The 25,855-nt window shown below is 46.1% G+C and overlaps 1 protein-coding gene and 1 long non-coding RNA gene across 2 annotated transcripts in view; one reads left to right on the top strand and one right to left on the bottom strand.

Annotated features, from left to right (window-relative positions):
- Positions 1-6,856: 6,856 nt before the first annotated feature.
- Positions 6,857-8,142, bottom strand: LOC308550459. Its single transcript, XR_013997900.1, has 2 exons — positions 7,754-8,142; positions 6,857-7,027 (listed from the first exon to the last, which is right to left on the bottom strand). It is a non-coding gene; the product is annotated as an uncharacterized lncRNA (long non-coding RNA).
- Positions 8,143-8,557: 415 nt separating this feature from the next.
- The window catches only part of ABCB10 (ATP binding cassette subfamily B member 10), a 29,295-nt gene continuing 11,997 nt past the window's right edge, over positions 8,558-25,855 (top strand). Inside the window, exons 1-6 of the mRNA XM_081124310.1 lie at positions 8,558-9,105; positions 16,998-17,198; positions 18,029-18,231; positions 21,935-22,069; positions 22,847-22,993; positions 24,004-24,139. Of these exons, the coding sequence (XP_080980436.1) occupies positions 8,637-9,105; positions 16,998-17,198; positions 18,029-18,231; positions 21,935-22,069; positions 22,847-22,993; positions 24,004-24,139 (1,291 nt within the window). The 5' untranslated portion in view covers positions 8,558-8,636. The remainder of the gene's footprint in view (positions 9,106-16,997; positions 17,199-18,028; positions 18,232-21,934; positions 22,070-22,846; positions 22,994-24,003; positions 24,140-25,855) is intronic.

Here is a 25,855-nt window from a genome sequence, read left to right as displayed (position 1 = left end):
TTCTTGTGAATGATGAAGGTGAACTGTAAAGGGTGAATCCCTTGAGGAGTAGGAAGTTTTCCCTTCTCTGCCAGTTTGTTTTCAGTGGGGCCCACAGTAGAGCAGTGGGATTGGCATTTCTATTATCAATATTAAGCCAGAGAAAAGCTATGGTAAAATATTAAGAAACACTTTTGAGCCTTTTTTTTTTTGGTCTGTGGGACATTTGGAGGTGAGGGATGGAGGCAGGTAAATAGAAAGAAGGTAGGAGGGATAATAAGAGCTACCAATTATAGAACAGGTGCTCTGTGTCAGGCATGTGCTAGATGCCAGACATTAGCGATAAATTAGACAGATGGTGTTCAACTGGTGCCTCCATTTCTCAGTGAATAAAGAGGCCTTGCTCACACTAGGTACTCAGACATCATTGAATGGAAATGTTTGCTTGTAGGTTGAATATCGGCATTGTTTGCTTAAGATATGCCTGCTTCTGTTAAGTTCAAGAAATTCCTATGAACATTAATGCCATAGATCTAGCGTATTAACAAAAACCAAATACCTAAAATATTTCTAGCTGGTCAATTGGAGTGATAGCACCCATCTACTGATGGGGTATTCTGCAAGCTCAAGAAAAATGATGCTAAGCATGGTCCAGAATTTCAAGATAATATAAAAGGTCCCTTTACACTTAGCACTACTTCAACAAAGCCCTCTAAATATTCATAGGTGGTACCCCCTTCTAGAGGAAGTTATCAGGACTGTTTGATGTAGAGGGAATATTTTATGCTTCCAGATTTGTCCAACTGGCACCTCCATTTTTCAGTTGAGAGAGGCCAGTCTTCAGAATAGCAGGTACTTGGACATCTGAAATGTTTGATACAGGTGGAATGCTAACAATATTTTCTAAGACTACCTGACAAGTTGTTTGGTTTTCTTTTTTGGTAAATGTTTCTTTTTTGCTAAACAGTTCAAGAAATTCCTACCTGATAAGGGAAATAGACATACAAGCCCAGGAAGCACAGAGAGTCCCCAACAAGTGAACCCAAAGAGGCCCACACAAAGACACATCATAATTAAAATGTCAAAGTTAAAGACAAATAGAGAATCTTAAAAGCAGCAAGAAAAAAGCAGTTAGTTACCTACAAGGGAGCTCCCAAAAGACTTAGCTGATTTCTCAACAGAAACATTTCAGGCCAGAAGGGATGGGCATGAAACAGTCAACGTGATGAAAAGCAGGATCTGCAACCAAGACTACCCGGCAAGGCTGTCATTTAGAATCAAAGGACAATAAAGAGCTTCTGAGACAAGACAAAGCTAAGGGATTTCATCACCACCAAACCAACATTACATGAAATGTGAAAGGGACTTTTTTAAGAAGATGACGTTTTTAAAAAGATCAAAGATGCCCGGCCAGGCGTGGCTCAGCGGTTGAGCGTCAACCTAGGATCCAGGCAATCGGGGTTCGATTCCCTGTCAGGGCACATGCCCGGGTTATGGGCTTGATCAATGACTCTCTCATCATTGATGTTTCTATCTTTCTCTCCCTCTCCCTTCCTCTCTCTGAAATCAATAAAGATGTATTTTTTAAAAATAATAAATAAAAAATAAAAAGATCAAAGAAAGTCCTCATCTGGGCAGGAGTAATTGGCTCTGAACATCAAGGGGGGGCAGAGCTGCCGTCCCAGAGTGAGGGTAATGGTCGCTCAGGTGGTCCACTTGGGCACCTGTTAATACTCCATTCCCAATTGTGACCATTCAGAAGTGCAGCCACCCTGACCTGAGGAGGTGGTGGTTACCAGAGGATCAGACCCCTCAGAGATGAGGTTTGGGGTTATGCCACCAAATCAGCCACCAAAACTAGTAGACATGACAGTGGGGCAAGAGGAATTTGGAGTAGATAGTGGAGGAGGGAATCAGTGTGTATGAGTTGTGGTGCTGAGACCAATAGCAATGACAGGCTATAGTTCATCTCACTGACCTCCCTATTTCAAGTACCCCATGGGATGAACATACACAGGTACCTGGAGGAGCTTCTCCCCAATGTATGAAGTACAGCCCTGTACCTGTGAATACCCACTCATTTGAAAATAGGGTATTTACATATATAATTGATTGTGAAATGATATTATCCTGGATTTAAGATGGGTCTTAAATTCAATGACTGGTGTCCTTGCAGAGAAAAGACAAGATTTTAGGCACAGAAACATAGAGGGGAAGGCCATGTGAAGACAGAGATTGGAGTTACGCAGCTACAAACCAAGGAATATTGAGAACTGCCAGCAGCCACCAGCAGCGAGCAGGGAGGCATGGAACAGATATTCCTCAGAGCCACCAGAAGAAACCAATGCTGCCAATACCTTAATTTCAGATTTCTGGCCTCCAGACTCTGAAAGAATAAATGCCCATGGTTTGAACTCACCAAGTTTGTAGCAATTTGTTACGATAACCCTAAGGCTGCTTGGCTAGTTTTAAAAAATCTTTAGTTCACACATTCTTTCTTTGAGGTTTTTTTCCTTTTAGTTGCCTTACTTTGTGTGTTATTTTTGGAAGTGTGAAGGCTAAAGGCTAATTGTCTTGCCCTTGCAAGTTGATTTATTTTTTTACCCAGAGGCTTTGAGGATTTTTCCTTTTCCTTTAAAGTCTAATCATTTTATTATATGTCTTAGAATTGATTATTCTGTATCAATTTTCTCAAGTAGCTGTGGGATCTTTTTTAAAAAAATATCTCTTTATTGATTTTTTAGAAAGAGAGGAAGGGAGAGAGAGAGATAGAAACATCGATGAGAGAGGAACATGGGTTGGCTGCCTCCTGCGAGTCCCCTACTGGGGATCGAGCCTGAAAGCTGGGCATGTGCCCTGACTGGGAATCAAACTGGTGACCTCTTGGTTCCTGGGTAGACACTTAACCAGAGCCACATAAACTGGGCTCTTTAAATAGTAGATTCAGATTATTTTTACTTGTTTGCAATGTTTCCTTGGATTATAGATTGGCATATTAGCCCTGGCATATTGTTTTGCTTTGCTTTCTCCAATTATAACAATTTTGGACCTTCTTTACCAATCTTCCATTTCAGCCACCTACTCTCTGGCCCTTTTTCTTTCTTGCTTTTTCTCATTAATATTCTTTTGATTGTTTTCCTGCATCTTTTCAATGCTTTTATTCTTTTTTCTTTTTTTTTTTGAAACTATTCTTTCTTGGGTCCTTTATCATTTCATCTTCAATTCTGAGATTCCTCAACTCTCCCATTCCTTTCTTGAGTTCAACTCATTTCCTTTCTATTTTTCAAAATTTACTTGGTTCTTAGTTTATTAATTTCTGATTCAAGGTGTTTTTCATATCCCAAACGCTTGGTTGGAGATATTCAATTTAACTTTGGGTATTAGGTAACAATTTTCTTCTGCTTTGTCTTCGTTTTGGGGGAAGGAATTTTTATCAGCTGAAATGCTTTTATTTTCTGTTTCCTACTTAATTATAAGTTTCATGTTGATGAAAACTCTCGATGCCTTCTATGAATAGTGCTGGTGGTTGGGTTAGGTTACATGATTGCGAGTTCACAAGTGCCCTCTTTGGTCAGCATACTAAAGTGCCATTTATTTAATGGATGGCTCTCTTTTTGAAGAGGGTGGGAAAGGAATGTATGATCTTTGATTTTGGTTCTTGCAGGATCCTGTATTTCTTCTTCTTTTTCTCTGTACCACCGAATCTCCAAAAAATACTTCTGTCTTCTTACAGCCTCTCTCCCTTTTAGGGGAAATTACCTTGAGTCATGTCTAAGTTATTTCTCTGCAGGTGTTTTAATCCACTAAACTCTTTAAAACACAAACAAACATATTTATATTGTTAAGTTCTTGTCTCTCTTGTGATTTTAGGTGGGTTTTAGACCCCTTTCTCCACTCTTCCCTCTTTTCTTCTTTTCACAGTGTTCCTGGAGTCCTTCCCCAGTTCTGTTCAAAGCTTTGTGGCAGAAGCTAGAAAAATATCGCTGGTAGAAATTGGTATTTATTTTTCTATTTACTGGTAATTTGAGGTTTGTAATTACATTATAGGTATGGAACCTGTGTGGTTTTATTTGTTCTGTTACTCCATATAGTTTTGGGAACATATATGGGAAGCATCATATTTCATTGTCCACAGTTACCAAACATCCCCAGGGCTTCTTTATTTATTATCCTAGATCCTAGATTCACTTCAGTAAGTTAAAAAACAACAACTTTGAGTGTTTACCTGGAATTATGTTAGATCGATAAATTAATATGAAGGAACTGACTTGGCTGTTAGGCATATGCTCTGGAAACTGACCCCCAGAATTCAAATCCTCATCTGCCACCTACAATTTATCTGATCTTGGGCAAATTGCTTCACAGCTTTGGGCTTCAGCTTCTTCATTTGTTTAAAAACAAAACAAAAAAAAACATTCAAAAGTTCTGTAATTATGTGTATAAATTAGTTAACATAGAACCTGTTACATATCAGGAAACATGATAATTACATCATCATTATATTATTATTATGTTCTTCACATCCCTTTTCATTTATATGTTGATATTTGTGTTCTGCTATTAAGTCTTTGTTAGACTTGAATATCAGGGCTAATGAATGCCATCAGGGCTAATTCATGTGGAAGTTACCCTTTTTCTACACTTCAGAGCAGTTTATATACCACGGGAATTGTTTCCTCTTTGAAAATTGGAACGTGCCCGGCCGGGCGTGGTCGACCTAGGATCCAGGCGATCGGGGTTCAATTCCCGGTCAGGGCACTTGCCCGGTTGCGGGCTTGATCAATGACTCTCATCATTGATGTTTCTCTCTCTCTCTCTCCCTCTCCTTTCCTCTCTCTGAAACCAATAAAGATAAATGTCACTTTTTGAGGCCAAAAAAAATTGGAACGAACTTGCCAAGCACATTTTTATGTTTCTTCCCTTTTTTTCTATACAGATTATCTTTTATTGTTTTCTTAATTTTAGCTTATTTTTGAATAGATGGTGGAAATCCAAAAGTTACAAAGAACACCGACCCTTATTCATTTCTCCCCAGAGACAACCAGTTCCTTTGGAATCCTCCCAAATAGTTTCTGTGAACATATGAATATAAGTACATGTGAAAGTGTGTGTTTTTAACACAAATATACCATACTATGCACATATTTGTGTACCTTGCCCTTCTGCGTTGTACATCTCAGGATATGGGTCCAAATTGGTGCGTGGAGAGCTGCCTTGGTAGCTCCTGGGGGTCTGGGGGCCGCCTCTGGCATTCCTTGGCTCGACGCATTATTCCCTGGTTAGCTGCGTGACCCCCATCTCTGTCTGCATTACCACATGGCACTCTCCCTGTGCCTCTCTGTCTTCACATCGCCCTCTGCATATAATGATATCCTACTCCTGCTCCAATATGACTTTGTCTTAACTAATTATATCTGTCACAATTCTGTTTCCAAATAAGGTCACATTCTGAGGTCCCGGGGTTAGGATTTCAACGTGTAAAGGGTGGGGCGGAAGTAGGTTTACAGTTGTGAGTATGCGAAACAGAGTTTTCTTGTATTGTTACTTATTATGTTATTTCCCAGTAGGAACTGGGGCAGTATATTACTTTCTAGGGAGGACACATTTGAAACCATAACCACCTTTCTGTAGAATCTTTTGGGAGAAGGTGTGTGTGTGTGTCAGAGAGAGAGAGGATGCTGACCCTTCGGCATACGCTGCACTGAGCCTGCCCGAGTCACATTTCTAGGAGATCAAGTTACAGCTTCGGCACCCACTGTGAGCACACAGAGAAGTTAACCTGAAGCTTCAGTTGACTTTGGAGGAATTTACAAGCATTTCTGCACCTGCTTCCCACTGCCCTGTGTGCTCCACCTTCAGCCATCTCCCGGCCCCCCGGCCCCCCTGCCCCCCGGCCCTGGACAGCAGGAGCTGCAAGCTTGTTCAGAGAGGGGTGTACTGAGACGGGTCAAAGGGCACCGCCACCCCCCAATCAGATCGCAGGCTGCAGGCCAGGGAGACTTCTGCCTGCTTCCTGTGCTACTGTGCTCCGTGGGCGCACACATGCACCCCGCCCTGCTGTCCTGCTGAGCTCCCTGGTCACCCTTTGAGAAGGACAAGAACCCACAGGTGGAACTGTCCTTGAAGTGATCCCAACTGCTCTCAAGTTTCGGTCAGAAGAAGTCCTTTTTGAATTTGACACCTGTTGGCCACAAAACCTATTAAGAGTGTATTCAGTGAAGGCCAGATTTTACTGCTTGGTGCAATCACACCTCCACCGAGAGTCCTTCTGTCTTTTTTTGGGGGGGGGGGGCAGGATTCAAACTTTTGCTTATTGTCTCAGAATTAATGTGCAACCTTTCCTTGCTTTGCTGTAGTAGTGGTGTGTGGGGTTTTTTTTTTTACTATTAATCCAGTCATATCTTAACTGCTTTGCTTCTTTCTTCCCCAAACACACCTTAGAGCATTTCTTGCCCTTTCCAGCGGCCAAGGAATTTTTATCCTCATTTCTAAAAAGACAGAAGTTATCTTTATTTCCAAGTGGGAGTATATGTTACTGGTTTGCATTATTATGACCGCTTCTGATTTGAATTACATACACACGCACACACACACATATGTCATTTTTAGTATATATTTAGTGTAGGTCATTTTTGTGTGTGATGACTACATAAGTCCAGATGATCCTTCTGCCAATATTTACTTCCTATTCCATTCCCCCATTGTATTTTTTAAAGCCATGGACATTTTCTTTATATTTTATGCTAGTATGTAATTCTTGCCTCCTATATTATATGACAGCTAGCTGGGATTTTTTTTTTTTAAACATGACAGTTTTGTTGGGGATCCTTATTTTCAGATGATCATCTGGCTGGTTTTTAGAAATGCAAACAACAGAGAGAGTTTTTGTTTTTTTCATTAGCTACGCTCGAGTTATTTTTCTGTTGACTCCAGGCCCGGGAGAGCACTGGCTGAAAAGCCTGGTGGACATCATTGTGGGGACAGCAGAAAGCCAAGGCCGGCCCTGCCTTCCCCAGCTCTTGCGGCAGCCGCAGGCAGCAACAGTTCTCTGGAAAGTGGGAAAGAGAATATAAGAAGGTTACATATGAGTTAAAATTGTTACTTTCTCTCCAACCGGGAGAATGGCATCAACACAATCTTTCCCAGGAGGAACATGCCTCCTTACAAATCGGTGGTCTGGATGTTAACCTGCACCCTGTGTTCTAGAGTTTAGACAGCAATGAGGAGCTAACCTAAGTTGTGGTGAACTTGGGGGGGCTCCATGCTTACCAGGGCCTAAGAGGTTGGAATTTTGGGGACGGCATGCCTCCTGCTCACTTCACGAGAACACTTACACCTATGATTTAATTCCAACTATTATCAGTACTGCCCCTAAAAAATTCTACACCTACCAGTTCCCCAGGTAGGGCGAGGTAAGTGAGCCACGCTCCTGGGGGCGAATTTTAAGGAGGCCCTAAAAAGCCTCAGTAATCAAGTAAAGAATGTTTTAATGCAAAAATTTTTTTAAAAACCAAGTTGGCAAACTAGGCCAGCTGCTAACGGCCTACCTCTGCAAATAAGGTTTTAGGAGCTCCGACGAGGGTGAGAAAAGAGAGAGGCAGGATCGTGCATTTGAAATTTTGATATATTGCTCATCATGCATTTTTTCCATTCATTTTTTTTAATTGTATTAAAATATTACTCTTGATTATTGAGGGTTTTTTTCTTCTTCTTCTCGGGATCCATAAATCTTGCAATTGAAGCAAGTGCCTCTCACTAGCCTCAAAATACTTACCAGCCAAAAAAGCTCCCCGCCGTCCTCAGCCTGGACGCGTAAGAGCCAGGCCGGTCCCCCCATCCCTCGGCGCACAGAGGCCCCCCCACGAGGTCGCGTGGGTGCCAGTGGGTCCCGGGGCCTCGCCTCCAGCTTTCCGGGCACGTGTGCTAACATACAAGGCGCTCTGCGGGGACCCCGCTCTTTGCACCGGGACGGCCCGGCCGCCTCCGCTTTTGCACCGGGGCTCACGTCTTCCCCAGAGTCACCCCAAGTGTCGCTCTCCGCCAGCCACAGCGCCTGGGAGAGCCGAGCGGGCCCGGGGCGCCGGTCCCTGCAGCTGCGCCCCCGCGCTCGGCGGCTGGACGCGGGGAGATGGGACCCGCCCCTGCCCGAGTCTCCGCGGCCCCGCCCCGGCCCCGCCCCCGCCCAGCTCGCGGCGCCGGCGCCGGGTACGTGTTATCGCGTCTGCGCGCTCAGCGTAGTCCGCCGCGTGAGAAACGGCTCGCGCCGCTCCCAGGTTCTGACCGGAGGGGACTGAGAAAGCGTGAAAAAGCTCCCGGCGCGCCAGTGCGCAGGCGCAGCGGTGCTCCCTGCGTCCCTCCGCCGGGTCCCTGACGGCGCAGGCGGCGCGCCGGGCGCTCGCCCGCCCAGTGGGGGGCGCCAGCAGGAGGGCGCCGGAGGCCAGAGTGGGCGCCCCGGAGGGCGTGGTGCGGCCGGAGGGGCGCGGCCCGGGGCAGGCGCGTGGAGCGCCGGCCTGATGAAGTGGGTGACGGCGGGTGACAGCGGGCGGGGCGGCGGGCGGCGCCGAGTGCACGCCCTCCGCTCGGCCGGGCCGGGAGGGTCCTGGGGCTCGGTGCGCGCCGGGCCGGGCGGCTGAGACACTCAGCTGCGACGCGGCGCCATGCGCGGGCCCCCGGCCTGGCCCCTGCGGCTGCTCGTGAGGCGGGGCCCGCTCGCCTGCGCGTGGACTCCGGCCGCCCGCGCCCCAGTGTCCCGGCCGCAGCCGACCGGCTTGGGGCCACCTCGACTTTGGGGCGCGGGGCTCCTCGGGGATGCGGCGGCCGCGCGACTCCCACGCCGCTGGACCAGCAGCTGCCCGGGCGGCGGCCCCGGCGGCGGCGCGGGCCTCGCGCGGCTCCTGGGGCTGTGCGCGCGGCCCCCCGGCGCCCCCCGGCTCCCGCGCGCCGTGTTCCCGGGCGGCCCCGCCGCAGCCGCCCGCGCGGGGGGCGAGGCCTGGCGGCGCGGGCCGGCGCTGCCTGCGGCCGCGGCGACGCCTGAGGACGACCCGCGGCTGCGCCCCGCGGCGGCCGGGCGCTCGGAGGCCCAGAAGCTCCTGGGGCTGGCGTACCCCGAGCGCCGGCGGCTGGCAGGTAGGGCCCCCGCCCTCCTCCGTCCCCTCCCCGGCCAGCACCCCGCAGAGCGCGCGGCCCCGGGCCCCGGGCGGCCGGGCACCTGCCTGAAGACCCGTTTTGCGCCGTTGCGTTAGCATGACACGCGTTGTCCGAGGGGAACTGGGTCTCCTTGGCAGTGCGGGTCTGTTCCTCTTTGGCTCCGCCGGCGTGCTCAGAATCCGCGGGGTTTTGTTTTGGTTTTGCGTTTCTTATTGTTAGAAACGAGCCCTAGTCAAGCACGCCTCTTCCGTGTTACTCTGTAAGACATTGTTTCTTTCCTTTAGACAAGTGTGTTAGGCAGGCGGGCAGCTTTGCCCTGTGAGGCAGGGAAAGTAAACGCTTTTAGAAACAAAATCCAGGCAAACAGAGACGATTTGCCGAAACTCCTCCTTTTTAGGCATAATTAGAGAAATGTTTAAGTGCAGAGTTTTTCGGGGTCCCTCTAAATCTTGATTTCTTTCATTGTGCGCCCAGGCCCTGGGGCTCCTTTGGTGAGCAGAAAGGAAACTGCTCCTGCGGGGGGCTTCCAGCAGAGGGGGGTGCGGTGGGGTGGGGGTGGGGGGAGGCACATGAATGAAATGATCGTGTGATTAGAGAGAGGCACAGGCGCGTCTGTGATGAAGGCTTGGAAAGGGGCCCGTGGGCTCGCGCCGTGCAGCACCTGAACCCGGTGAGCGTGCACGGTCTGTGCTGCAGAACCACGGCCTCAGACAGGACGCTCCTGCACCGGGAGCCTGTCACCTCTCGGTCACTGCTGAAGCTCAGGGGCGTTCTTGGTGTCACGGAAGCATAAAGAGAATTATTTCGTCGCTTGGTTGTATGTAGATTTTGATGGAAATAAAGATCCTGTTTTCTTCTTAAAGGAAAGTTTTGAAAGTAGGCGCCCTCCGGGACTGAGCTGCTGGAGAGCGCCGCCGTGTGTGGTTCCAGTTCCCCTCTCTGGTTCTCAGCGTGTGCGGCACAGAGCGGGGGGCCCCAGTGCCTTAGATGGAGGGGCTGGTGATGCTAGGAGCAGGCCCAGGCTGAGGCCTAAATTTAGAGACCCTGAGCTCTGCTCTGCAGGGTGTACAGGAAGGTTCTTAGGTGGGAGGCTTTTCTGGCACCTGCATATGCTCGGCCCTCCTGGGCAGCCCAGCCCGGCCTCTCTCCTGACTGTCGTCTCTGTACCCTTGTTCCATGTTCCCACATGCTCTGCAGTGCTGGTGTATTGGGAAGACAGCCTTAAACTAGGCAAGGGCTGTGCCTCCTTTTATTTTAGGAAGGGGAGCTATTTTGATATGCCGCACTGAATAATTGTTAACGTAAAATTTTAGGAAATAAGTCTGGGGTTGTACGATAATTTTTTAAAACTTTTAAAACAGATAATTAAATACAGGGTGTCCCCAAAAATATATATACACACACTTTAACAGCTGATAGCTCAGTTTTGAAAATGGAATGTATTTTCATAAACTCTTCCTTTATAATTATTCAAAGTGTGTGTATACATTTTTTTGGGACACCCTATACATATTGTATCTTATGAAGGAATCTGCCAAAAAGCCCTTATTAGGACATATGTTTTCCTCATAAGTCATTATATAGGATATATTGAAGCCAATCTGGATGTTGGCATTGGTGGGATTAAGAGGAAGTGAGGGGTCATCATACATTTGTAACTTACCATCATAAGAACAGCCCCAGATGTTGGCACATCTCTTTAAAGTGCTGGAGATAAAGAGCAGTTGTGTGTGTGCGCCTATTTTTTAAAAAAGAGACCAAAGAGAGCTGAGTTGAAGAGAAGGAACTCCAATGTTAATTTGTTAATTTTTAGAAAAACAAATACAAAAATATTTTTCAAACATTCAGCTATGCACTTGAACAACAATATTTTCAACTGTTGGCAGCAGTTTGTGAATATGCCACCTGAACTGTGTGACCAGGAAACTTTGATCTTAAGAAATTTGTATCAGGAACTTAAAAACAGGGCCTCCTGTCTGAAATGTTTACGGATGTGTGCGGAGAAGGGTTAGCATTATTTCCATTCCCAGCCCCTTGCCCCTCCTTCCCACGCCACACTGCGTGTAGGAATTTGCAGCTATCTTTCTGCAGCTGTGACCTACACAGTTGCTCTCTCCAGTCTTTTTCCACTGATAATTCTTCATCTTATCACTTAACCAAAGGAGTCTTAAAATATGCAGGGGCTCCCCAGGAACCCCATGTGGACTGATGGGATAAGGAGTGATTGGTCAGAGCCCTCTTGCTGCACCTAGCAGATAGAAGAGGCCGCTAGGTCTCTAGCCATCCCAGCGAGTCGACTAGGCAGGAGGAAAGAGCATACATCAGGTTGGACCGTCGGAGTGAGCTGTGAGATGATAGTGGTGCTGCCAGCCTAGCAGTCCTTCGTGTGGTGGGCCTCTGTGCACAGAGGCAGCTTCCCTTCCCCACACTCCCCAGGCTGGACCTAGTCAAACTGTAAAGGTGCACATCCATCACACACACACACCCTCCCCTCCCCTGGCATGTTCATCTCAGGCCTCTGTGGAGGGTCTGGGAGGGTGCCTCTCACTTAAATTCCTGATAAGGTTTTGTGTGGCTTTAGATTAGGACTATTCTTAGAACCTGGTGGCCTCCAGGAGCTTTTGCAGAATTTGTAATGTTTTATGAAGACACACCATGAATTGACCAAAATAAATAGAGTATAAACCGGTGGATGCAGTGAGCAAGGAGACAAGGTGTAGTACTTAGAGCCACCGTCTCCTGAAGCCCATGTCCGGGCAGAGGTTCTGACCCGGACAGTGAGGCTGAACCTTTGACGTGGGGACTGACTGCTCCAGAAAGCCAGGGATGTTTGCTTGCTATGGAAATGCCATATTTCAAAGAAAACATTAACATCCTGTTATCTTGATTGATTAATATTTTGGATATATTGGGTCAAATCGAATGTATTACTAAAATTAATTTTACCTGTTCCTTTTACTATTTTTAATGTGACAACTAGAAAACCATGATATGCCTACAGGACAGTGAGTGCTAGAGCCAAAGGCAGGCCTTCCTGTTGTTAATATGGCACAAGTGCCTAACTCTTCAGCACATGCTCACAGTTTGGCCTTGCACCAGACCTGCCAGGGCTCAGATCTTTGTTCTGCAGATTACTCCACGAACCTGAGAAGTTTCCTGAACTCTCTGCTTCCTGCTAGTCTGTCAGCCCCTTATGTCTTCACTTCCTTCCCCATCCAGCCTAGATGCCAGGTTCCTTCACTTCAGCCTCTAACGAGCACACCTGCTGTGTTCCTTCGTTCCCTGTAATACCCACCTGTGTCCACAAAAATGCCCCCTAGACACATGAAAATTCAACATGACTAAAAACCAAAGCTACCTGAAGCTGCCTTTCCTCCTCTGTCCCTTCTCTCAGAGACTGATAAGCCAGACCCGTGCTCATTCTTGACTCCTTGCAGTGACAGCAGTGATAAATAGCTAATATTTATTGTTTACCAGATACTGGGCTCTGTGCCAGATGCTTTGCATGTGTATTTAGTTTACTGCTCACAACATTTCCATGTGGAGCAATTACTTTTATCACCATTTTACAGATGAAGAAACTGAAGCACAGAGAGGTTGAGGGACTCAAGGTCAGACAGCCAGGTGGCAGAGTTAGGGTGTTGACCCCGTTAGTCCCAACTCCAGAGACAGCCCACCAAATCCAGCATCAGGTCCTGCAGAGTCTCGTTCTTAAAAATGTCTCCAGTCTTTGCCACCCTTATCCCCTTTGCCCCACCCTAGTTCCCCCTAGTTGCCCTCTCACCTGTCCGTCCGTTCGTCTGCTGCTGTGCTGGTCTCCAGTCCTCTCCTTTCACTGAATGCACCCAGAGTGGATTATTTAAACTCACGTCTGGCTGTGTCACTCCACACCTGAAGCCCTTTGAAGCCTGCCTGGCTGTATAATCTGAACCTGCTACCTCTGCACTTTATTTCCAGTTCTCTTCCCTGTGCACACCGAGGTCCTTGCTGCAGCTGTACCCTGCAGCCTTTCTGCTCCCTGGTCCACCCGAGCCCCAGGCTAGGCCGGTGCTGTTTTCTCTGCTTGGAATGTGGGAAGATGAGGAAAACCAGAATGTGGTTCTGCGTTACACGAACTGGGTGACCTTGTGCAAGTTCGTCACCTGTCTGTGCTAGTTTCCTCTCTGAAAAACCCAGAATGATGGGAAGGTTGTTGGGAGGATTGGAGGAGGTAATGGGTATCCAATGCTTAAGACAGGGCTGGGGACTCCTTAGTGCTGCGTCGTTAGTCCTTGAATGACGGCGGGTAGCTGTGTCTGTGCAACAGGCGGATGTACAGGTGGAAGGTACGCTTTACAGCTTCCTCCCCCACCCCAAACCTCTGTTCTTCCTCCGGCTGCCTCCCAGAGCCCTTCACCCCAGACTACATTTTAGGTTTTCTTTCCTCTTTTTTTCACCGAATGCCATGATTTAGTAAAATGAGGGTAACAGAAAGATAGTTTATCTGTTAAGAGACAGATAACGGAAATTGCCAAAGCCCCTTCTTTGTAAGATAGAAGCAGGCAAGAGGCTTAACCGTGGAGAAAAGGTGGAGGAGAATTTCAGGGCTGCAGGATGCTCAGCACGTCGAGTTTAGGGAGAAATCTGAAATAGTTATGATGCAAGTCTAAATTATTCATTAATGCCAAAGACAGTAATATGTAATAAACCTTCGGTTAACAAGATGCACCAAAAGCTGAACAAATCTTCTGTTTTACCTTTGTCTACATTCAACTTGTAGGAGAAAAGAGGCAAATGGCAATAAAACAAGCCTGTAATCTTTTTTTTTTTTTAATTAAATGAAAAAAAGTGAGGGGATATCCTGGAATGAGTTTGGAAGTAGCTAAATTCCTTCCTCGTTGTAATTATTATCATTACCATGTAAGAACTAGTGTTCAGAATCAAAATCAGGACATTTCCTTCATGAAACACAGCACCTGCTTTTGGAATCATAACTTTGAACTAGAGGATGGACCTTTACATTATACTTTTGGGAGTATTTGCCAAGGCAAAAGAACAGACTAGAAAGGTTAATTACCAGTGAAAGATGAAACCCGAGGCTTTCAGATTAACCCCTAGTTCACTAGGACACCTGTTTCTGGAGCATGCCCGTTCTTGGTGAGTGTGTCTGCAGAACCCCGAGTTAGACAGCCTCTCTGCCCTTTGGGCTTTCAGGCCTTCTTGGCATTTGAAAGCAAGACCCCGGCTCTTAAAAATAAAATGAAATGGCCCTTGGCCCGATTCACGTTATTTAAATTGTGATTATGGGATTATAAGCCAGTCCCGTGGACTTTCCAGCTCTGTGCAAAGGAGTCATTTCCACGTGTACTTTCTGAGCCACCAGAACTTACATTCCTGCTTAGGCTGCTGAAGAACTTCTCTCTGATTTTTATGCCTCCTTTGTCAAAGTTCAGTTTATTTATTCGTTTATTCAACAGATATTTACTGAGCTTTTACCATGTGCCCTTGCCTGTAGGCAGTGGGGTTACAACAGTAAACAAAACAGACACAAGTATTTTAGGTCCTTTTGGAGAGATAGACAGTAAACAAGCGAGACATTTCGAATGCCTAGAGGTGGGAAGCGCCAGGAGTGAGGCAGGCAGTGTTGGGCATTTGTGGGGGTTTTGGGTTTTTTAAAAATATATCTTTATTGATTTCAGAAAGGGGAAGGGAGAGAGAGTGAGAAACATCAATGATGAGAGAGTTGCCATTGAACCACTGCCTCCTGCACACCCCCAGCTGGGGATCATGCCCGCAACCCAGGCATGTGCCCTGACCGGGAATTAAACCACAATCTCCTGGATCTTAGGTCAATGTTCAGCTGTTGAGTCACACCCGGCCGGGCAGGCATTTGTGTTTTAATAAGGTCATCAGAGCAGGTCCTTCTGAGAACAGGACATAGGCCATCTCAAGGAGGAGAGAGAGCGATGGTGTGAAATGTTCTCTACTTAAAAGTTTCGCATTTCACCTAGAGCTCCATTCACCTACTAAATAACCAGTTGGCACAGAGTTTACAGTCTTTTTATTAAAGTTACATAAAACTAATACCTCAAACTCAAGTGTTAGCGTTAGGCAAAACAAATAGAGAAGCAACAACTGTTTGCAGGGTGCTGGGAACTCCCATCTCTGGGGACTCAATCCATGTTGTGCTCCCTTAAACTCACCCACCACTGACTCTCTAGTGGTGGCACTAATGGGGTTCCTAATAGGACCAAACTCAAAAGGCACACAGTGGCACATACCCCGCCCCCGTCACCCAGTACCACTCTTCAGAAGGAACCTGCGTTACCTGCTTCTTGCTGCTCTCCCGAGATGTTCTGTGTGTGTGTAGACTGAGAAAACCAAGCAAAAAAGCCCCTCAAACGTAAACTTATGTGTGCTGGACTTTTTCCAGTCACAGTCTGTCTTGGTGGATCGCTCATGTCAGTACCTATAGAGTTATCTTATTTCTCTTTAATGTCTGCATAATGTTCATAAAATAAATGCTCCACGGTTGGCTTAACTTGCTTTCCATTGATGTCTGTTTAGGATATTTTGAATCTTTTGCTGGGATAAGCAATACTGTAATGAAAATCCTTGAATGTACGATTTTGCTTACACTCAGTAGTGTATAAGTTAGATTCATAGAGGTGGACTTGCTAGATCAAAGGGAACGATTATTCACGTTTTGATTGTGATGACCAGATGGCTACCTGTTGCGATGGTACCATTTGCACTCCCACTAACAGTGTGCCTCTTCCCACAGCTTCACCAACACAGTGTGTTATCCAACTCTGATCTTTATCAACCCAGTAAATGAAACATGCTCTATCTTTGTAGTTTAGTTGTGTTCCTCTTGTTATGATTGCAATTATCTGTGATATTTTCCTTTTTTCATAAGACTCTATCCCCTTTGTCTGTATTTTAGGTGTGCTGACAATTATATTTTTATTTTCATATCAGGCTGACATTCCGGTGTTTTATTCCCCAAAGCAATAATATTAAGAAAGGACATATCTGGGGGTTAGTGGGTGGGGAGAGGTTAACCAAAGAATTTATATGCATATATGCATAACCCAAGGACACAGACAATAGTGTGGTGAAGGACTGGGGAGGGGAGTGGGTGCAGGGTGGAAGGGGTCAATGGCAGGAAGAGGGACATCTGGGATATTTTGAACAGTAAAAAAAAAAAAAGACATATCACATGTGTAATGAATTCCTGTTTCTGCTTTCCAACATTGACTTAAAGTGTTTTGAAATACTAGATGTAATCAAGAGCTTTACCTGCTCTTGATTTGATCTGTAAGCTGAGATACAGTCAGATGCCAAGGAGTAACAATGTATAGCATGAATGTAGAAAAAAATATCTGAGATGAGCACCCAGATCAAGAGTCAGGAAGGGCCCTGGCCAGTGAGGCTCAGTTGGTGGAGCATCATCCTGTGCACCGAAAGGTCGCTGGCTGGATTCCCAGTCAGGGCACATGCCCAGGTCGTAGGTTCAGTCCCGGTCGGGGTGCAAGTGGAAGGCAGCCGATTGATGTTTCTCTCTCTCTCTCCCTCTCCCTTCCTCTCTCTCTAAAATCAATAAAAACGTTTTTTGTTTTTTTTTAAAGAAAAGAGGCAGGAAGGAAGGCCAGACAGATTTTTGTCGTTAGCTCTGTTACTCCTCGCTAGGGGCAGATGGTCAGGTCAGGGTAACACAGACAGTTTGGGTGTTAGATATGATCAGTCCCTCCCCTCAGTGTACTTGCTCTGGCCCTAGAACCCATTTGGTTTTTCCCTTTAGTCGGGTCTGGGAGCTAAGGGAGGAAGTCACATCGCCCTGCCCCTTTGCTAAAGAGCCAGTGACCCTGAGGGCTGCCTGTGTTTTCTAGCCGCAGTTGGGTTCCTAGCCGTGTCCAGTGTCATCACCATGTCGGCTCCCTTCTTCCTGGGGAAGATCATCGACGTCATTTACACAAACCCCGCCGTGGACCAGAGCAGCAGCCTAACCCGCCTCTGCCTGGGACTCAGCGGCGTGTTCCTGTGTGGCGCTGCGGCCAACGCGGTTCGTGTCTACCTCATGCAAACTTCAGGTAGGCACACCCCTCACCCTGGACGAGTGAGTCTCCCAGGAACGTGACGGGGAGCCAGGTGGGTGTCTGTGCTCTGGTCTTTTCCTCTTTTCCCCATCCCACTCAGTGGGGACACTGGCCCGATGTTGGAGCTATGAATTGTCATAGATCAACTACTGTCTCCTCACTCTTTTTACATGAATTGGAGTTGAGCTGCGAGGGAAGTAGCCCTGTGTGTTTTCTGGGAGGTGTGATTACAAGGCCTTCACGCAGGATGCTGGAGCTGTGGGCCCTCTCGAGAGCTACTCCAGGCTGCTGTTTCCCCTTCAGCAGGAGCTGGGTGGTACCTGGACAGTATGTCTTTGTCAAGGCCTGGTTGCTAACAGGCTGGTGACTACCACAATAATGACAGAGCTGGGACGCCCGACTCCATGTCGGTTGCTTGCCATTTAGCTAATAAAATAAATACTCTGTAGATAATTAACCAGTTGTTGCCATTTGAACAGGAAAGGGTTGCCAAGGAAGGACACAATTAGCTTTTGAACAGTTAATGTAGTAAAACTGCTTTGTAAATAATATTTTTTAAGAACCTCTCAGTCGCGTTATATATGTATTACCAGTGTAGCCTCCTCAGCATCCACAGTCTGCAGTTACTAAGAGGAAATTAATGGTCGTTACTAGCAGCTTCCTGTCCATCTGCCAGCGCTCAGGTGAGCCTGTTCCCAGGGATCAAGAGGGCAGCAGAGGAGCCTCCTAGGCCGCAGCACTGAGAAGAGGTGATGACCTCAGGCCAAGCTGCTGTGAGTTAGGAGCCGGGCCCCTGCTGATCCTGCTCCTGTTTGCTTTTGCAGGTCAGCGCATCGTGAATAGGCTGAGAGCTGCCTTATTCTCCTCCGTTCTGAGGCAGGAGGTCGCTTTCTTCGACAAGACTCGCACAGGAGAATTGATTAACCGCCTCTCCTCAGACACTGCGCTCCTGGGGCGCTCAGTGACGGAAAACCTCTCAGATGGGCTCAGGGCGGGGGCCCAGGCTTCTGTCGGTATTGGCATGATGGTATGTCGGCCTGGCTTTCATTGATACCTCTGGTCAGGGCTTGGCCTGCGCAGGCCTCTCTTGCATGGGATGAGCTCAGGGTGGGCTGTTCTTATCACTGTAGCCACTGAGCCAAGAGCTCTGCCCCAGAGGCTGTAGGAACACAGACACTGCCTCTCCCCACGTGGCTGTGGCACCTACATTTCCCCAGAATGCAGTCTTATCTGGAGAATGGACCCTCACATTTAGAGAAGATTACATTGTTGCCTGGGTTTTTTGAGAATGTGGAAGGCAGAAAGGAGCAACAGGAGCAACAGGTGGAAGGGACCCTCTGGGTGCTGAGCAGTGGGTTAGAGGAAAGACAGCAAGTTACCCCCCTCCCCCAAGGCACGGCCACTGCCCTGCTATCTTGGGAAGCCCAGGGATCACTCCCTGTCCTCTCGCAGGAAAGAAAATCAGTCCCGTCCTCCTGTGCACAGAAGTAGATATGTCCTCTAAGGGGATCTCTCTCCACGTCCACAGCCTTTGTTTCTTTCCTAACTGATGGCTTGAGCACCTTCACGTCTGCCTGCCTCCTGTCTCCAAACCACATTTCTCCTCAGACCTGCATTGCTGCTTAGTGGAAATGTGGTGTAAGCCACATATGTAATTTACCATTCTCTAGTGGCCACATTTTATTTTATTTTTTTATTTTTAAATATATCTTTATTGATTTCAGAGAGATGGAAGGGAGAGGGGGAGAGAGAGAGAGAGAGAGGTAGAAACGTAATGATGAGATGGTCGTCTTTGGTCAGCTGCCTCCTGCACCCCCCCGACTGGGGATTGAGCCTACAACCCAGGCATGTGCCCTGACGGGGAATCGAACCCCGATCTCCTGGATCCTAGGTCAATGCTCAACTGCTGAGCCACGCCTGGCCGGGCTAGTGGCCACATTTTAAAGATGAGTTTCATTTGAATAATATATTTTGTTATCAGTTCAACATCTAATTAATATAAAATTATTAATCAGATATTTTATATTATTTTTTCATATTAAGATTTCAAAATCCAGTGGGTATTTTATACATCTCAGCCAGGTGCTGAATTTTCATGGGAAAACACTTGGTCTCTATTCAAATTTCATAAACTCTGCAGTTGAAAAGTAGGTTGACAGACCAGGCTTTCTAGGCACACTTAAAACTTTACGAATGACTGGGATAGAAATGGAGCATCATTTTAATTTTCAATTAGTTAGAATTAGATAAAATTAAAAATTCAGCTCCTCAGTCACACTGACCACATTTTAGGTGCTCAGCAGCCACGTGAGGCTCACTTCAGCCAGTGCAGTCCTAGACCCCCAGAGTTAGAACTGTAGGTACCGTCCCACAGGAGGAAAGGCACGGGCTTTGCCCTCTCCGTGTCCCGTGTCACAGAATGATGTGTTGCCAGAGCGAGCCTGTCATTCTGACTTGTAGAATGGAAAACAACTTTGAAATCTCTTATTTTCCCAGCCAAGAGAAAAGCAAGGCTCTGAAAGAAGACCCCTCCTGCACCACAGCATTTCCAAATATCAGTGTTCTGGGCTCAGGAAGAGATTGGAACCTCTTTTTATAACAGTTAAGGATGTTTCAGTTGGCTAATCAGAAAGGGCCTGTCTTAGCTCAGGCCAAATAACAAAGTACCACAGACTGGGTGGCTCAAACAACAGATTTATTTCTCATAGTTCTGGAGGCTGCAAGTCCCAAGACCCCTGTGTTGGCAAAATAGGTTCATTCTGAGGCCCCTTTTCTTGGCTTCTAGGCAGCTGCCATCTTGCTGTGTGCTCACATGGCGTTTCCTCAGTGCTCGTGTGGAGAAAGCGGGCATTCTGGCATCTCTTATAATGACACTAATCCTATTGGATCAGGGTCCCACTGTTATCACTTCATTTCACCTTCATTACTTTCTTAGAGTCCCCATCTCTAAATATAGCCACACTGGGATTAGGGCTGCAGCATATGGATTTGGGGGGTGGGGGTGAACACAAACATTCAGCCCATGACAGGGCCTTGTGAGGTGGCATCACCTGGACCTGGTCTTCTGCTCTAGGAACAGAGTATGCTTCGTTTCTCTTGCACAGCTCCCTGGACCTGATTTATGGTAAACCAACTAAGAAGAACCCAACAATGTCTAGGCCATACGGCCAGCTTAGTAATTCAGACGTGGCCTCTTCCTTCCTAGAATTAAGATGTGTGGTCCTGCTACTCCAGCACTCCTTTGTGGTGACAGGATCCTGTGTTAGTCTCCAGGTTATTACAGTGGTACCTCAGTTTTTGAACGTCTCCATTGACAAACATGCCTCGGAAGTCGAACATGCCACTCAGCTTCCGCTGAGTGCAAGATCCTGATGCCTAGCTGTCGGCTGTTGATCCCTCGGTTTTCAAACATTTCAAAACTTGAACGGCCTTCCAGAACAGGTTACATTTGAAAACCAAGGTACCACTGTACTAAGCATGGAACCAGAGCAAGGGAGGTAGGTGGTCTGAGACAGCCCACTCAGGTCCTGGGGAACCCCGATGGATGTTCCTACATCACTGCAGAGGACACCCCATGCACTTGGTTCACTCGAGCTTAGGTGCATTCAGGCCCCAGAACTGTCAGGCCTACCCTGATTGCCTCACTGCCTGTGCATGTATCCCTGTGTGACATCATCCCAGCGCCCTCTGGACTGTGTGGCTCACCTGCTCAGGGTGGATCATTCCTGCCTCGGAGCCTTATGCACTTGGACCACATTATGCCTGAAGTTATCTCCTCCCTCTTTCACCTGCTTTCTCTAAGTCCCACCTCTCTTCTCCCCTTGGATGAAACTCCATGCGGGTCATTTCTCTCCCAGGCACCTGGGATAGTGTTTGCTGCAGGTAGGCATTCAGTACCGAGTTGTTGAATGAGTCAACAAGTGACTGGTTGTTCTTTCCATTACTTTACATTTCAGTCTGCAACTTTTCCCCAGCATTTTTGGAGAGCCTTGTACTGATTATACTATTTTCTGTGCAAATGAGATTTGGCAGATTTTAGTAATTCGTTGAAGAGATGCTAGTACCGTTTAAAATACAATCACCAAATTGCAGGGTTGACAGGAAACCCCACCACGTTACTTCTAGAATTTGGCTGTTCCTTCTTTGAGCAGCTCCAAGTGTTAAGAATCTCCTCCTTATGCTGTGTTCAGATCCACTGTGCTTCAGTCCACCGAGCCACAGAAACTGCTGTAACCTTTCTTCCACTGTTGCTCATGTCCTCCTGCCAGTCTCTTTCATCTGCCTGCCACATGGTGTAGTGTTTTTGGTCTCTACCATCTTGGTCATTGCAGTGGGGCTCCGTGCTGTGGTGGTTCATTGTCCTTGAGGTGGTCCAGACTTGAGGACAGAATTCCTGCTGTGGCCCAGGCAGCGTGAGCAGAGTGGGCCTCTTCCCTCACTCCCATCCTGCCTCCCCTCTCTGCTGTTGAACAGCATGGTCTGAGGGACGCAGCATTGTACCAGCAGTGGTCCAGCATGGAGAGTAAAATATTTCCACCCTTTCTGCAGCAGCTCTTGATCACGTGACTTCTGTGTGGCATGCTGAATATTCATGGGTTTTATCAAGATCAAAAATGTCTAAAAAGTTCCACAGCCCATCTATTCATTGAAACACACACACGCTTACAGTGGGTAAATGAGAATTCCTTGCTACTCTGTAACAAACACCTTTTGGCTTTTGTCTTTGACAGTTTTTTGTCTCACCCCATCTGGCCACTTTTGTTTTGAGTGTGGTGCCTCCAATATCCATCCTTGCTGTGATTTATGGACGATATCTACGGAAACTGACCAAAGTCACTCAGGATTCCCTGGCACAAGCCACTCAGGTAAAGGCCCTTCCTTGGCTTGGTCTCCACTGAGTGAGCTCAGAGCCAAGGCACCAGTGGGCAGACCCTAAGAAATGTGCTTGGGCTTTTCAAAAAGTACTTACTTTTCCTTACGTTAGACCCCAAGATCCTAGATACCTAAAGTACTCTGCCTCTTAGACTAGATTCCTACCTACACATCAGAGTAGATCCAACTTAACTGAACTTTGTATGGACTTCTTTCTTCTTTCTGTCACTATTTCTTGTAGGACAAAAAAGCTAATCATGTTTTCAAAACAATTTCTGGATGACACTCTACTTTTCATTAATTAATAAAGGTAGCTCTGCAGTGCTGTCCAATAATTGTCTTTTTTAAAAATTAAAAATAATTGTTATATTTTCATATTATAAAAACCATATATTTTCTTACTGAAAATTTGAAAATGTAAAGAGAAAAAATAACATGCATAATCCTGCCTCTCGAACATTACTGACATTTTGGAGTCTGTTCTTTTTATATATCTTTTTCTCTGCATAAAGATATATTTCTGTATCTAGCTACCTACCCTCCTGTTTATCTTTCTACCTCTATATAAGACGTGCAAATGTATAGATCGGTGTTTCCAAAAATAAGGTTGTTCTGTATACTCTCCTGTGAAACGTACTTTTGACTTAGTCATGTGTCACAAGCAGCTTTCCATTGATAGTGTCTTAAAAATGAGAGCCAGTGTTTAATTGTGCCTCTAGAAATCCCGAAACACAACCTTGCTCCCTGAAAGGCTTTTGTTGTTCCCCCAGCTAGCTGAGGAACGGATTGGAAACATAAGGACTGTTCGAGCTTTTGGGAAAGAAACGACTGAAATAGAGAAATACACCAGCAAAGTGGACTTTGTGATGCAGTTAGCGAGGAAGGAGGCGTTGGCTCGGGCCGGCTTCTTCGGAGCAGTAAGTGCATCAGTGTGAAAGAGTGAAGGAGGCGGACGTTGTCCCTGGGAGAGGTTTTTATTGGGACTCCTGCCATGAATAGAAGATGCTTCTGTTCTACCTCAGGACTGAGAATTGCCTTTAACATATTTTTGTGAAAGAGAAAGAAAACAAGAAAGGTAATTAAAGAAAAGGCAATGGGCGGCGAGACCAGATAGTCCAGGCTTGGCACTGACTCTCAAAGTGGGGTCTGGACTTTCACCTGGGAGCTGGTTAGACATGCAGACTGTGCTCCACTCCAGACTTACTGAATCGGAGACTCCTGGGCAGGGCCGGCCATCTGTGCTTTGACAGGTTCCCCTGCCATTCTGATGCAGACAGCTGAGACTCACTGAGGGTTAACCAGAGTAACCTCAGTGTATTTCACGAAGGAAGTATAAAAAAATTGAACACAATGAACTCACATAGGACACTGAACTAGAAAATCACCACGAGGGCAAATTCATAACACGTTCAAACTGGAAAGAACTTTACAGGTGATGCATAATGGCCGTGATTCAACAGATGAGCAAACAGGCCCAGAGAAGGCAGCACTTCACGGAGACCACACGTCTAACACGGGTCACGGTGGGTCAGAGGTCCCGGACTCCAGCTTCCTGGTCCAACCTTTGCCCAGTGCATCACTTTAGAACATATGAACACACATGCTGGCATCCAGTTAGGGAAGGAATCCTTAATATTTTTTTCCTTTGTAAACTGACTACATAGAGTAAAATAGGAATCTTATGGTGACTTAGCTTCTAGGTTTCTGTGTTGATGAGGTTATTTCTTTCAATATTGCAATATTTTGAAAGTATTTCTTTAATTTCAAATAAAGAAGTACTTTCCAGATAAAATTTATGTTTTCAGATAAAAACATAATATTTTGGAAAAATCTTGCTGTGATAGTTAAATGCAGAAAGGAAAATATATGCCGTGTTAATGCTTCGGTTTGGTTTCCCCCTGACTTCTGTGTTTTCTTCGTTTGGCAGACGGGGCTCTCCGGGAACCTGATTGTGCTTTCTGTCCTGTACAAAGGAGGGCTGCTGATGGGCAGTGCCCACATGACAGTGGGTGAACTCTCTTCCTTCCTAATGTATGCTTTCTGGGTTGGACTGAGCATTGGAGGTATATAATTTACATAGGCTCGGGGTGTTACAAAGGGAAAATCAGGTCCTAGTTTCATCTAAAATGAAAACTTAACTTTCCTATTACTCCATCTCTCAGCAATTCACCTGAAAAAACCATTTCCTAGAATGTCATTCCAACTTGACTTTAAAAGAAAAAATAAAGATACGAGTGTGATCCTCCCACATAGGCAAGCAGTTCCGTGGTTGGGAGGTTTAGGATTGTGGGAGGCCACATGTCACTCGCTGAGCTCCGGGTCACTCAGAAGCAGGATTTTCTAACCTGCACAGCTCGTTCACTTTGCTCATAGAATGAACGTGGGAGGAGGACGGTGCTGACCAGGTGCACACAGGGAACCGCAGGCCTGTGGTGGGATTGTTTCCTGTTTGGCAGATCACGGGGGAATAAGATTCCTCTTGTACAAATTCAGCCATGTTCAAAACTAACAAACAGTCAAAACTACAAATTAGAAAGTGCACAAAACAGAGTTGCTTGCCTAGGTCAAGAATCTCAGTTCAGCTTTTTTTGTCTCTTCCTGGGTGAAGCTGTGTGAAGTCGGAGGTTTTCATTTTGAGTCTTTGGTTCCCACCTGACCCAGAAGTTCTGTTATGAACCTTTCCTGCATCCCCACCACATCTTTGTCCATCCATCAACAGACACCTAGGCTGCTTCCATACCTTGGCTATTGCGAATCATGCTGCAGTGAACCTAGGGCTGCATATATCTTTTCAAATTAGTGTTTCCATCTTCTTTGGATAAATTTCCAGAGTAGAATTGCTGGGTCATATGGTACTTCTATTTTTTTATTTTTTGAGGACCCTTCATACTGTTTTCCATAGTGGCTGCACCATTTTACAATCCCACCAACAGTGCCCACAAGTTCGCATTTCTTCACATCCTATCCAGTGCTTATCATTTGTTGACTTTTTGACAATAGCCATTCTGACAGGCGTGAGATGATATTGTGGTTTTGATTCACATTTCCCTGGTGACTAGTGATGTTGAGCATCTTTTTTGTATCTGTTGGCCATCTCTATTCCTACATGAAATGTTTATTCAAGTCAGAAAACTCAGAAATAAACCCATGATCATATGGTCAATTACTCTACAACAAGGGAGACAAGAAATTACAATAGGGAAATGACAGCCTCATCAATAAATTGTGTCAAGAAAACTGAATAGATATATGAGAAAAAAGAAACTGAACCACTCCTTTACATTATATGCAAAACCAAACTCAAAATAGATTAAATAATTAAATATGAAACCTGAAACCATAAAACTTCTAGAAGAAAACATAGGCAGTAAACTCCCTTGGACATCAGTCTTAGCAGTATTTTTCAGATATATCTCCCTGGGCAAAGGGAACAAAAGAAGAAATAAACAAATGGGACTACGTCAGATTTAAAAGTTTTTGCACAGTGAAGGAAACAATCAGTAAAACAAAAGACAACCTACTGGATGGGACAGAGGTGACTTTAAGAAGAGATTGCTGGAATATTTAACATTACCAAATTTCTTTTCAGTGTTTAGCCTAGTAAAAGGTGAATTTTTGAGTGCCTAAACGGGAGGTTTGATTTTTGTGGATATGAATTTAAAATGAATATTGGGATATTTTATTCTTTTAAGTATAGGATAAGCATTATATTTTATTTATATTGCTGTGTTTTTGGCGAGGTAGAATTTTCTCTAACACTGTGATTTTGATTCAGTGGT

This window comes from Miniopterus schreibersii, assembly GCF_964146895.1.
Source record: "Miniopterus schreibersii genome assembly, chromosome: 21".
NCBI classification, from domain to species: Eukaryota; Metazoa; Chordata; class Mammalia; order Chiroptera; family Miniopteridae; genus Miniopterus; species Miniopterus schreibersii.
Note: the sequence above shows the minus strand (reverse complement) of the source record. Positions and strands in the feature narration are given on the sequence as shown.